The 14,162-nt window shown below is 39.9% G+C and overlaps 1 protein-coding gene across 2 annotated transcripts in view; it reads right to left on the minus strand.

Annotated features, from left to right (window-relative positions):
• The window catches only part of asic1c (acid-sensing (proton-gated) ion channel 1c), a 106,498-nt gene that overhangs the window by 13,403 nt on the left and 78,933 nt on the right, over positions 1-14,162 (minus strand). The window contains exons 1-3 of one of the 2 annotated variants that reach the window (XM_089008930.1): positions 12,213-13,026; positions 6,946-7,096; positions 3,875-4,002 (exon numbers count right to left, since the gene is read on the minus strand). In XM_089008930.1, the coding sequence (XP_088865056.1) occupies positions 3,875-4,002; positions 6,946-7,096; positions 12,213-12,818 (885 nt within the window). In that variant the 5' untranslated portion in view covers positions 12,819-13,026. Of the gene's footprint in view, positions 1-3,874; positions 4,003-6,945; positions 7,097-12,212; positions 13,027-14,162 lie in introns of those variants that run through there. The other variant, XM_089008931.1, reaches the window with a different exon arrangement.

The following is a 14,162-nucleotide window of genomic DNA, read 5'->3' on the forward strand; positions in this document are numbered from 1 at the left end:
ATTTCCGAATTTGTTCGGGTTTTGGTTTTCATGCTTGGGTGCCGATAAAGCGCTTGCCATGGCCAATGTTTTTTTTCTTTTCCACAAGGGGGCAGCATTTCCTTGTGTTCCATGTTAGCGCGTTGTTCAAGCTTCAGCTGCTGTTAAACCACTATATAAACCAATATGTATGTATTTCATTGCATTTTGTACAGCCACCCTCATTTCAAGCTCATATAACTCCAGACCCATATAATTTAGGGATTAACTCTTTTTTTCTGAAGAAGATACTCTAAGGTTTCTAACGCTGTATTGAATGTTTAGTTAGTTCTAAAACTCAATATTCTGTGGGTCCTGGAATTCAAGTGACAATGACAAAAACCCAGGCGCTGGAGTCGACACATTTTTGCAAATATTTGACAGTGAATGAGTTAAACGTGTTAGATTTTGGTAGGTGCACGGAGAGAGGAAGATTTGGTGACATTATCGGACATGATTTAAAATGATACCATTTAAACAAATTGCAACTTCCCATCAAAAATGTTTCACCATCCATCTGTTATTTGGTATAAGACACACAAACGACTGCCGCATCATGAATAGGGCAAATCTTTTCTCCAATCAGCACATCTCTTCGACCAAATGGAAAATTAACAACACTCATTATTTTTCATCCGCAAATGGCTGAGTGTTTTTGAACGAAAGTAAAGCGATGGGATTGTTTTCCCCTGTTTGTGGTGTCCAGGTATGGTGACAGTTACAAAAAGGTCTCACGCATCCCATGTTATTCTGCTGAAACAAAATAAGGTCGGTTGTATTTCATGCTCATGGTTTTTCAATCAATTGGGAAAGTAACAGCTGGTGAAGATGAGTGAACACTCTATTCGCGATTGCGTACGGAACGTGACACAATAATCTCTTCTGTTAAAATGAATGACTGCTCCAGTCAGACAATGGCAGCTAACTGATAGCTTTTTTTCATTTGCGCAAAGGCATTTTTCTTCTTTTACCAACAGCACAAAGGCCAGTGCAAGACTGAAAAGTCATTTCCTGTCACAAGCGTGTCACCGGGTAATAGAATGCTTTTAAAGGCAGTTGTCAGTGGATTTGATGCTTAAATTCAATATGAAATACCATGTTTTCATAAGTCTGATACAAACCGCCCGGGGCGCTTTGAATGCTGCCATGTAAGATGTGCTGATTAAAACTCAATAAAAGTAAATAAATGCATACATGAATAAAGTTTATTTCTTCTCCTCCTTTGCCTTTATGTGTTGGAATTACAACCCGACACCCAAGTCTGTGGTCTCGTGCCTCCGGACCGGGACACAGGACTGTTGCGGCTCATTATTACCTTCCACCTTAGAACACACCTATTCAGTTTTTATTTCATCGTCATTTTTTTTACATTTATTTCTTAGACTCTATTTTTTATTGTATGTTATTTTATGTTATTTATGTATGCAGTGACGTGCAGTCAGGGGAGGCAGGTAAGGCCGTGGAAATATCAAATTAAAAAATAAATTAAAACAGTGATATTTATTGATTGATTTGTACTTTAAAGTTCTTTCCCATTTACCTTGATCATTTTTGGATTTTTTTTTCTCCAAAATCGCTGAATTTTTACATTTACCGTTAAAATACGACGTAGAGACGAGCGGTGAGGCAGCAGCCGCCTGAGCCTCACCATGGATTGCGCAATGACTATGCGAACTGTGCTGGCTTGCTCTGCAGTGAGACCACACTGCTGTCTCTCTGCATATCGCTATTAAAGTGTTCCAACACTTTTAGTATATGAACAGTTTAGCTGGTGTATAGTAGCTGTAATACAGTGTTTATAATGTACAGTCACTGTACATTATAAACAATGTATTACAGTGTTTATTTTATTTTATTTTATCAAAACTGTGTGCATAGGTGAGGCACACAGTTCAACTGCCTCATGACAGGGGGCGCTGGTGAGATTCAGATACAGAGATTCTTCTCGCGACTCCTTGATTGCAGAATAATAGAATTAGTGACAGGAAGCGGCAGTTATTATGTTATTTTTTTTTTTTTTTGTTCTTTCGACTTCAAGACGGCGCCGCGAGAGTGGCTGCCTTTCCAGCAGCTCATGTATTTTGTTTTTCTACTTTCATTCCTTTCATCACTTTGCTGCTGTGAAATGTAAATTTCTCCACTGTGAGACTAATAAAGGCAAATCCAGTAAACAGTTAGCTAGTTAAGTGCAACCTCCAGTCATTTTTTTCGTGTTGCTTGGCCTTATTTTCAGAATGGAGGATTACTCATCTACATTGAAAGAATTTTCTAAACTAGACTTTCAATCGAAGCAGGAGATAATAATTAAAGGAAGACCAACACCGGACTGTATAGCTCACAAACGGTGAAGTATGGATGTAAATCTCCTGGACAGTTTCTCAGCTTTTTGGCCCAGAACGATCTCATTGAAACTATTCCCGAGGCGACAAAGTTGCTCCAGCTCGTGCTCACTGTTCCAGCTACTACAACATCAGTGGAGCGCTCATTCTCAGCACTGAAAAGACTGAAAACATAGTCGGAACAGGACTGAACAAGGACGACTTTCTTCACCGGCACTGATCTCCGTTGAGACAGAGAGACGCATGGACTTCATTTATAAGTAAAGGTGACACGATAATAATGTTTTTTTAATTCTTTTTTTCTATGCTACAGTTTGTATATATAAAGAATGCTGACATGACATTTTAAACAAAACACGGTAACGGTTACCAATCAAATGGTGAATGAGCTACTCTGCGGAGTTCATATGTTTGTAAATCTGACTGTGATGAGGTCAGTGCCTCACCAGCCATGAACCTCACCGCACGTCACTGTATGTATTATTCATTAATTTGCTTCTTATTCATTTCTTTATTTTTAAATGTATGTATGTATTTATTTATTTTTGCACTACTGACTGCCTTTACAGCAATTCCTATCCATTTTTGTTATTCTACTTTCTTCCTTTCAGAACTTTGCTGCTGTAAATTGGATTTTTTTCACTGTGAGACGAATAAAGTTTTTCTTATTCTTATTAGTTACAGTATAAATTAAGCAAAATAAACAGACTGCCAAACTTGTGGCCTTGTGGTTCTCTGTGCTTGAACTGAGACAGTTACGTGTCTATATATGTGACTTTGCTCAGCATTAATTAAAGCACATCTTATATGAAAAAAAAAACAAAAAACAAATCAATAGAGTGTGCTTCATTTTTTGGAGTCCAAAAGGAAGTTCAACTCAAAACACTGCCTTTGTGCGTGTTGATTTCTCCTTTAATTCCACAGTTATGTTATTAAAATAATCGCTCTGGAATCAATGGGTTTGCAAAACAAGAATGTGTAGCCTTGTGGGTGTTAATATTTGAAGCCAAGACAGTGAGTTGTCTTTGACCGCACCCTCGAAGCTTTTGTGATGTGCAAAACCACACATGATGTGCTGATTCAAGTTAAACAAAACATTTAAAAATTACAAAGAAAAAACATGCCAAAACAATTATTCTGAAGTGAGTTCTGAATTGGCCTGGTTTGTGAGCTTTATATTTAGAAAACATTTGATCCATCATCTCGCTGACCAGGTTCAGTGAATTTCCTTTATTTCTTTTTTCTCATATTTTCTTGCACGCAAACTTGCTCTGCCGACTAAAAATAAAGATGAAACACTCAGGCATAACTAGAGTGACGACGAGCTTTGCAAAGTTAGTATAAGGTCCGTAAAATTGGAAGCAGTCCATTTCCACTGAGATGTATTTTGATCAGATTTTGCTCTGAGGAAGCAATGACAGCACGCACGGCAAGGATTTCAGCGGGGGACGCTTGGCAAACACACGAAGGGAAGCCGGGGTGCACGGCGGTTGTGAATGTGATAACAATGGGGGTACCAGTTGTTGCTGACATGACACAAACGTTTGAAAACCAGGGGCCACACCAAATCCCAGCTGGTCAATGAAAGGTGGCTCGTCCTGACTGTGGATCTGAACCTTGATCCCCGCTTCGTAGGAGGTCTCATCTGTGGATATGTGTACAGCACGCCACACCTTTTATCAGGCCAAACTAGTCTGCGGTAACATGAAAGTTTTTTTCCCCCTCTCTCTTTCGACAGGCAGGGATGCTGACTGGTGCAGAACACCACGCTGAAAGCCAAGCTCACGTTAGATTTATGACACGCAATTAAGGAAATGTGCAGCCTAGTATGGGGTGTTCAATCAATGTATAAAATGTGCGGAACTTTCAATCTTGCATTATTTATACAATGTTGGGTCCTTTTTGTCTGTTTGTTGAGCACATGAATTGTGGAGGCAACATAACATCGACTCTATTCCTCAAATAGATGCTGTCCCTCTAATAGACACAGGCTACTTAAAGGACAACCGACGTCACTCTTTTGTTTCCTAATTGACATCAGAAAAACGTTTTATAGAATCTAAAATACCCAAAACATGCAGTATGATATTTCTAGTCAATTGCAAAACACCAATAAAAATGACTTAAAGTGTCTAAAAAGTACTTCAATTTGAAACCGGAAGTGGCCAGTTTCAGAAGGTCCCGCCCCCATGTTCGTGGTGTCACGGCAAGACGTCTTGCCTTGCTCGAGAATCAAAACAATGGCTTCAGATTCTGAGTATATCCTTTCTTGTTACTCATCCAGTTATGAATATGATTCAAATAGTTCTGAAGAGGAAAGCATACATGTTTGCAATCGATTAAAGAATTTATCCCGTGTCATTTTGAGGGGTGAAATGTCGCACCGAATGTGTGTCATCTGGGGGGGAAATGTAGCACCGAAAAGAGGCAGAAGGGGGCGACAAAGCTCCGTGGAAAGCTCAGTGGAAAGCTCGATGGAAACGGGCTGATTAATTCCTTACAATTTTTGTCAGTGAATATCAAATAGATGCTCGGTGCCACCCACAACGATTCACCATCGCGTTATGTGTTTTCCTTCTAATTTCACCATCAACACGGATCAACACGAAGTTTTCAGATCAAACAAAGTATTTCAAAGTGCATTGAGGTGATGCAAGGTATGTCCTTTCTTGCTGAGAGGCGTTCCTTCAGTGACGTAGGGTGAGGACTCGTCACCAACTCAAAAACAAGACTTCCGTAATCTTCAGCGTGAGTCTTAAAACGTAAAATACAGCTATATGCGGTGGAATCTTTGTAAAATACGCTCAGTAGAAGTCATTTGAAGCCATTTTACAAATTATGGACACAACTTGTCCGGAGACGTCGGTTGTCCTTTAAGACGTGTACTGTAGGTGCCGCCATAAAAAAGTAAAATGCATGTATTTTAACAGGTCAGGTCCTAACTTTAGTTAGGAGTATAACTTTAGTTAGTTAGTATTTCCATTTATAGATTTGAGATTTCCAACATAACAATTTGAGGGTGAACAGTTCCGACAGTGGACAGTTTATCAAGTTATCAGGTTACAGGGTACATAAAAGGATTAAATTCAGAGGTGGGGCACACCTACTGCACTTCTGAACTACCGTATGTGTAAAGGTAAAAAATACATGCTCTTAACTCATTCACTGCCAGACGTGCAAAAAATGTGTCCACTCCAGACAGTCTAAGGGTTTCTGTCATTTTCACTCAAATTCCAGGACCCACAGAATATTGAATTTTAGGACTACATAAACGTTCAAGAAACTTTCGATGCTTTCATCAGGAAAAAAATAGTTAATTCCTAAATAATATGGGTCTGGAGTAATATGAGGTGCAAGAGGGAGCGGCTGTAGTAAAGGCAAATGCTCCCCCCTCGTGGAAGAAAAAAACATTGCCAGAGGTCTGACCAGCGCTTTATCGGCACCCCCCGCAAGAAAAACAAAAATACGAAGAAATTCTGGAATGGCGCTCCATGTCATATTTTTAATCCCCAAATAATTTTGGGAATGGCAATGAATGAGTTTATATTGTTCATTTTTCTTTCTACATTTAGTACAGTGATACCTCATTTTACGAACGCTTTAGCTCACGAACTTTTCGGCTTACGAACATTACATTTGCAAGAATATAATCTTGGCATACAAACTAGTTTTCGATGGAAGAACCAAACCAAACAGCACCACGGTGGCCGACGGACTAGTTTTCGGCAGATTAATACCAAACCACACTGTCGAACAGTGCCACGGTGGCTGGCGGACTTGTTTTCCACACCCACTTTCTTTGAGTCCTTTGGTGCAGACATCATTTGTTATCGAGTGGAGTACTTTTGCTCTTATGGGACCGAAAAAGACCTCACCACAGGCTAGTGTTAAGCTGAAGAGGACACAAAAGAAAATTACGGTCTCGCAGAAGAAGGAGATCATCGAAAAACACGAACGAGGTGTGTGTTTGTGTGACTTATCATCTCAGTACCAGTCTGCTAAATCGACCATTGCTACGTGTGGCTAAGGGTGTTTCTGTGTTGTCTAAGCAACAGTCTTAAGCAATAGAAGAGGTTGAAAAACATCTGTTGATTTGGATTAACGAAAAGCAGCTAGCAGGGGACCGTGTGAGTGAGGGTATTATCGCCGAGAAAGCACGATAAGCAACTTCACTCGGATATAAGAGGCAACTACATCAATGGCCATCACAAAGGTAAATAAAACGACTTTATTATATAGTACAGTTTATTTCTTTAATTACAATCCAATAGCACATTTATTATACATAAAATAACGCATATTGTGTAGTTTTAAGGCTTATTTAGTTGAAAATTATGTTTTATGGGGACCTGGGAACAGATGATTGTCATGTTTAATGGTTTATTATGGGAAATAAATGTTTGGCCGACAAACTTTCCGCCTTAAACACACTTTCTGGGAACCAATTAAGTTTGTAAACAGAGGTATCACTGTATGTTGACTGCCACAAAGTAAACATTCATTTGGTGGCTCGAGGGTTGCTTTACAAACAAAGCACGAGTATTGATTTTTCCCCAGCCACTTATAATGACTTATAAAGTGCACTAACCTGTCTCCCCCCAGACAGGAAGGTATTCATCCTGCTGAATGTCCAGCATGATCTCCAAGCCGTTCCCCGTTCCTCCTTTCAAGGTGGTCAACAAGGGGTTGCCGTCTTGTCCCGAGTTGAAAGTGTAGCATTTCCCATAGCGTGTGTAAATCTGCCGGAATGAAAAAGAAGGTCAATTTATCTTGGCCTATTTTCCTCTGGTGGACAAATGTAAAAAAAAAGTTTCAAATAAAAATAATGTATGTATTTTTATTTTGCTGTGATTCAGGGAGATAATATATCAAAAATGGGTGACCCTTTCACATGCCCCGTAACCTGACAATCAGCTAAACTGACCACTGCGGGAGGCTCTGTCAAGGATACTACCCTTGCCAAATGTACCATTACACCAAAGCAATAGGATCAGGAATGAGTATATTATTATAGGGACAATTCATATTAGAGTTTTTGGAGCGAAAGTAGAGAGGCCAGACTGAGATGGTTTGGATATGTCCACAGGAGAGAGAGTGAATATATTGGGAGAAGGATGCTGAGCCTTGAACTGCCTGGCCGGGGACCAAAAGGAAGACCGAAGAGGATGTTTTGTCAAAGAGGACAGGAAGGTAGATGGTGTGAGAGAAGAGGATGCACAAAACAGGGTTAGATAGAGGACATTGATTCGCTGTGGCGACCCCTAAAGGGAAAAATCGAAAGGAAAAGAAGAAGATGAAAACGTTTCTTCAGCTGTCATCTGTACTTCTTTGAAGGTGTCGGACGTTTCGCTTCTCGTCCAAGAAAGCCTCTTGTCTGACACCTTCAAAGGAGTACAGATGACGGCTGAAGAAACCTTTTCATCGATGGACCTCTCCTGTACAACTCAGAGCTTACACAGACAAAAAGAAGAAGACACCAAAGCAATTCAGCAAAAAATCTCTGTTATATTCGATTCACAATATTGACCCCGTATAAGGCCAAAAGCCTTGATGTTCTTTAAAAGATGACCCTGCGCCTTATACGCAGGAGCACCTTATATGTGAAGTAATATTGAGCTGCAACACGTCTCGCAACTGCTCTGTCAGCAGCCACCGACTCCATTTCCCTCGTAGAAGAAGTCGTGCGTAACCCCAGCCTCTACTGTAGCGCCTTATAATGCGGTGTGCCTTATGTTGGGAAAACCTTTATATATTTATACTGTATATTATTTTGGAAAACTGTGTTGATTTATTGAAGGGGAGCCTTATAGTCCGGCGCGACTTATACATAGAAAACGTTTGAAAATATACCAATCATTGGGGGTGCGCCTTATACACCTCATAAACCGGAAAATGCAGTACTCATTTTTTTATAAATGTTTGAATCACTCTTCAGGAACAATAAATAACATTTTTACATTCCCATTTGTCAAAATGCTGTGAGCAGAATGGAACTGTACAATACAACTAAAATAAATCAAAACTAATTGTACAGTGGCTGGCTGTTTCTTCTCACAATACTCATTGGCCATTTTGCATTCAGTGACATTTCACATAATTTACATTTGCATTTACTCGTAAAGTAAGTTTATTTACGTAAATACATTACCACTACCTGGTTTGCACGGGTTTTGGGATCAATGTCGAGGTTCACACATTAGACTCATGACTCAAGAGTTAAGTGATTCTTAACAACAGCCGCTATCAATCTCGGGCCAATTTCACTGCAAATTTCCCACGGGGGTTGCTTGTTTGCTTGTGATTAAATAAGAGACGAGAGAGCTGAAGCTCACAAGTAAACTCAATTGGGTCGGTAGAATATAACTTGCGTATCTCAACGCTAATTAAGGATTGATGTGTCATTTCCACAGAAGACTTTCTCCCACCAATGGTACATCTGTTTCCATAAATCCATCAAGCTGAGCAAAGCAACAGATTGTGTCAGCGCTTGTCGTGCACAGCTTGACATTTCTGGTGCCATATTGTTGTGACAGACCAAACAAATGCTGACAAATAAATGTGCACATGAGTGGCCTTTTACAATTCATTTCACATTGATAATCGGTTCGAGTGAGAAAGCCGAGCAGTTTAGATGCAGTCGGCGCGGTTCAATTAAATCCAAGACTTTCAATTTGAACTGAGACCAAAACCACTGAGGGCTCAATCAATAATCGTGCATTTTTACAAATATGAAAACTTGCAGCAATGTTTGAAGGGAAACTATAGAGCAGAAAATGAAAGTGTTTTAAATCTCATTTGAAGAAGGCTAGTGATAGGATTAATTCCAAGAACGCCTCGGGTGAAATATAGGCATTACAAAGCCCGATGTTTACATGTCTAAGAGACACAGGATACTGACATATAGGTGGAGCCATAAAAAAAAAAATCAGAATTACAGTTCGACAGTTCGACAAAATATGTGCAAAATTGCCAAATAAATACTCTTAATATTGTTCATATTTCTTTGCATATTTAGTATGTTGAAAAAACTATCACAAAGTATTAAATCCAAGGCTTTCAATTTGAACTGAGAGCGCAACCGCTGAGGGTCAATCAATATTCATGCATTTTTACAAATTGAAAACCCGCAGCAATGATTGAGGGCAAACTATAAAGCAGAAAATGAAAGTGTTAGGTTTTTAACTCATTCACTGCCAGACGTGCAAAAATGTGTCCACCGCAGTGCCAGGGTTTTTTTTTTTTTTTCTTTGTCACTTGAATTTCAGGACCCACAGAATATTGAGTTTTAGACTACACAAACATTCAATACAGAAACCTTAGACCAGGGGTCGGGAACCTTTTTGAATAAGAGAGCCTTAAAAGTAAAATATTTTGAAAGGTTTTTCAGTGAGAGCCACACACACACACGTACTCCCACACGGCCACTTTTCAACAAAATGTCAGGATGTATTATTTAAAATAACTTTGTGATCGTACTCACCATTAACATGAATGGTTTTCCGTTCCTCGTGATTGGTAAAAATCCAACCAAATGATCAGAATGAAAGTCAATTTGCCGAGTGCATTGGCGAAGCTACTGCTAGCTAGCCTGCACACTGCTCATTAGCTTGCACACTTGCTTTCTGCTGTCTCTCACAGAAGTATATTGATGCTAACGCTAGCATGGGTCTTTTAAATGGGCCTTTTAATTGTTTCATTCATGGAATTCTTTCATTGCAAATTAGAATCACGGAAGAACTTTGTCTCTCAATAAAGGCGAATGCTCCATTTTTTTACTCGTTAGGCTAATTTAACATCAACGGCCAAAAGTCAGTATCATCCAATCAAAATTTCGCTTTCCGCCAACTGCCGCCCAAACAGGAAAATAACAGCGAAAAAGCGCGAATATGTAATTAGGTTTCTCGGCTTGACAGATGCAATCATCAAAAGAGCCATATATGGCTTGCAAGCCATAGGTTCCCGACACCTGCCTTAGACTCTCTGCTTTCATCAGAAAAAAAAGTTAATTCCTAAATGATGTGGGTCTGGACTTATATGAGATTGAAATGAGGGTGGCTGTCGAAAATACAATGCAATACATACATATTGGTTTATATAGCGCTTTAACAACAGCTAAAGCTGGAAGAAAGCACTAACATCGAAAAAAGGCAAATGCTACCCCCTTGTGGAAAAGAAAAAAAACATTGCCAGAGGCCTTGGCCAGTGATTTATTGGCACCCAAGCATGAAAAAAACAAAACCCTAACAAATTCAGGAATGTCATATTTTCAATTCCCGAATACATTTGTGAATGGCAGTGAATGAGTTAATCACATTTGAAGCAGGCTAGTGACACGTTTAACTCCAAAACCGGCCTTGAGTGAAATATATGCTTTACAAAGCTCGATGTTTTCATTCCTATCAAATCCTGAAATTTGCAAGACCTCAAGAAGCTGCACTCAATGATGTAGCACGCTAAATGTCAATAAGTGTGACAACATGCCTTGACACAATCGTTGTTTTGTCAGAAAAGTAACATTTGCTTAATATAGCAATGCAGTAAAAAACATGATTTTCAAGATAAGGAGTTACTTTGGGGCATTATCTATATTCCTTTGGAATATTTTTCTCATTACCCTGGAGTGTGAGTTGTTGAGTGGAGCTCAAATATTTAATAGCTTCTGCCACCCATGGCTGTCAATCAATGCCACGTCTTTTTACCTTCCACAATACCCCAGATGTTTAATTACAGATACTAAAAAATTAATAAGGACTGGAAATTGGTTGCCTGAATAATGATCTTGTTTCAAATCCTCAAACATTGCTGGCCAAGCAAACTTTATTTGAAACTCTGAAGAACAAAAATAAAATGCACTGAGATATAAAATTGATTTTACACTTTGGCATTATCTAACCATTGTTTTGTCAAGATAATTTCATGCTGTCAGCCCGGCAGCAATATATATATATATATACAACACAGAAAAAGCACAGCCTACATCTACAAATAAAATGTGCAAACATGTTGAAATGAAAGCGGTAAAGTGAGCATGACGGAATAATTTCTTTTTTGAATGGTTTCAAAAAGAATACGAACAGGAAAAACATTCACACTTGCAGCCGCATTTCGCTAAAAGCACAAGTGGCAAAGAAACAGGAGTTCAAATGCTTCTGCATCAATCACACTGTAAAAAAGTATTTTTGGGTGGGCTAAAACAGAAATTTAAGTTGGAAGGAGAAATTATTGATATTTATGACAATAATGCAATAAAGTGAGGACAACAAAGCAAGCAAGTTGCTTCCACCAAAACAATTTGCTGAGTGATTTTTAGATGTTTTACATGAAATCAAACATGAAAAAATGATTCCATTAGTTTTCCAATGAAAATTATAAAATGATTCTCACATATGGTAGCATCACAGACCGTTAAAGTATCATTCCTGCATGAAAACAATTGCTTCTTAATGCATTTTTCCATTTTTGGGGAGAGGGGTCGTTTCCCCCCAAATAAATAAATAAATAAATAAATAAATAAACAAGGAAAATAAAGGTGGATTATTCTGGGTTTTTTTTTCATGCGCCATTTAAAATGTGATTTTTGTGACCGGAACCTGCAATTGGCTGGCAACCGGTTGAGAGTGTTCCCCCACGACTGCCCGCACAACATCTGGGATAGGCTCCAGCATGCTCCGTGACCAATATGAGGATAAAGTGGATCATAAAATAAACGGATGGATGTGCATTTGTTGACCCTCAAATAGGCAATTTATTATTTTTTTCCCTGTAGGGGTACCAAGCTCCCCCAAATTTGGAGAACTTAGTTTGCAGCGGGCCCAGACATACATAATATCTGACAAAAACCTTCATCTTACATACAGTGCTGAAGTTCTTGGTGGTGCAGATCTCACCACGAAACCTGCACTGCAGCAGCGTGTCCTCCAACTGGTGTCCGAGGCGAGACATCATCTCGGCGGTGTTGGCGCGATATCGTGGCGGCCGGGTGTAGCCGTTGAAGTCCAAAAAGCTCAGCAGACCCTGCTTGTGGCTCTCCTTCAGAATGGTCAAGCTCCTCTCCATCAACGTGTGGTTGGCGTACATGAGGTCCATCCAGTAGCCGCTGTGGTACAAGTCATCTCTGGTCAAACTGGATGCTCGGAACACATTCTTGTTATAGAAAGTGACGGCCGGTAAGGACATCTTGTGAGCCCACACCATGTAGATCTTTGTCACAGCCGGGTAGGACATAAGGTAGAGGACTCTGTTCCTGGACCAGGTGAGGAAGAGGGCCATGCTGACCAGGAAAGCCAGTGCCCAGACCCCTCTCTGGCCCGTAGATTTGTGTGGCGAGAACATAAACTTCAAACCGTGCACTTTTGTCCTCAAGACGAAATTCACAGTCATGTCTTTCCGAGATTGTTCACTTGCCTTCTGGAGTTCTCGGTCATCGGTTTGCACGGACGGTGACTCACATGTGATCGCCATTGCCGCTTCTTGTACTGAGCACCTGACTGAACTAGTCAACTGAAAATTCTCAGCAGCGGTGACAGGAACCTTTAGTGTGCTTTGCCCAAGCTTGCAATTCTAATGCCAGACAGAATCTGTGTGACTCATTCAAGAGAAGAAAATGTATTCAAAGAACGAGCTGAATATGTCCGATGCTGAAAAATTCCCAGGCTCAGCGATCCATCCATGGATGAATGTCACATAAAAATCTTGGAACAGATTAATGTTCTCCACTCTGTTCTACAGTGTAAAATTGCAGATTAGGATGCTTTTTCTCTCACTTTGTGCTCCTTCCTTTTCTTCTTCCAGCATAGCGTTTTATTCAAGTCTGTTGACTTGCAGTCCGCCAAAAGGAAAAGAAAGCTTGTTGCGTCCCACACAGACTCGCTCACTCTATCGTGAGGTGGAGCCAGTCGATGAAGCCTCCACCCAACATCACCAGTGATGAAGTACAGTAAATTTGCAATGATCCCATGGGGGCGTGGGGGGGCAAAAAGGCTCGCGAATGAAACTGCGGCAAAATTTATGATCCATGATATTGAATAACAACACTTTACTGTTTGATCAATAGGTCCATATAATTTAGGAACAGTGAAGCAATACATCTTTGCTTTATTAAATATGCATCCTGTTTTTAAGGAGAAAACATTTTAGAAGGGTGGAAGCTGGAATTTCATTGAGAAAATGAATTTCAATAGACAACAATACTGTAGCATATAACGGTGTAATACATTTTCTAAATGACAATTAAAAGAAATATTTTTCAACAGAATTAAAACTTCCTTTTCAGATACGTATTTCTGTAGGTGTAGGAAGTAAATGTCATTTATTTAGCACAGGATGGCCTAAACTAATGTTGCACATTGGTAATATTTAAAAAGGTACCATCTTCACCTAACCAATCATTTATGTATTTTTGCACTACAAGGTGCTTTGGAGTATAAGGTGCACCTTCAATAAATGAATGAAAGAATAAACTGCATTGCAAGGTGCATAGAAGCTACCAAAATGGTGGTGGTTCCATCATGAACCCACTAGATGAATCTACTGGAGGGAATGCAATGCAACACAATACTGTATACCATATTTTCCAGTGATGAGAAGGTTTCTTCAGCCGTCATCTGTACAAAAGTGAAGGTTTCGGACGTTTCGCCTCCTATCCAAGAGGCTTCGTCAGCGAACTAAAGTCTGACTGGTCGTATCGGCCCCATTTATATATCCCTAATGTCCAGACATGGTGGCGCCGGACACAGCTATGATAGGTCTCTACTCTCAGGTTGGGAGGGGCGGGGGACCCCTCCCTGTGGCCCCACTGATTGTTCC

This window comes from Hippocampus bargibanti, linkage group LG11 (assembly GCF_051943395.1).
Source record: "Hippocampus bargibanti isolate YZ-2025 linkage group LG11, ASM5194339v1, whole genome shotgun sequence".
Taxonomy (NCBI): domain Eukaryota; kingdom Metazoa; phylum Chordata; class Actinopteri; order Syngnathiformes; family Syngnathidae; genus Hippocampus; species Hippocampus bargibanti.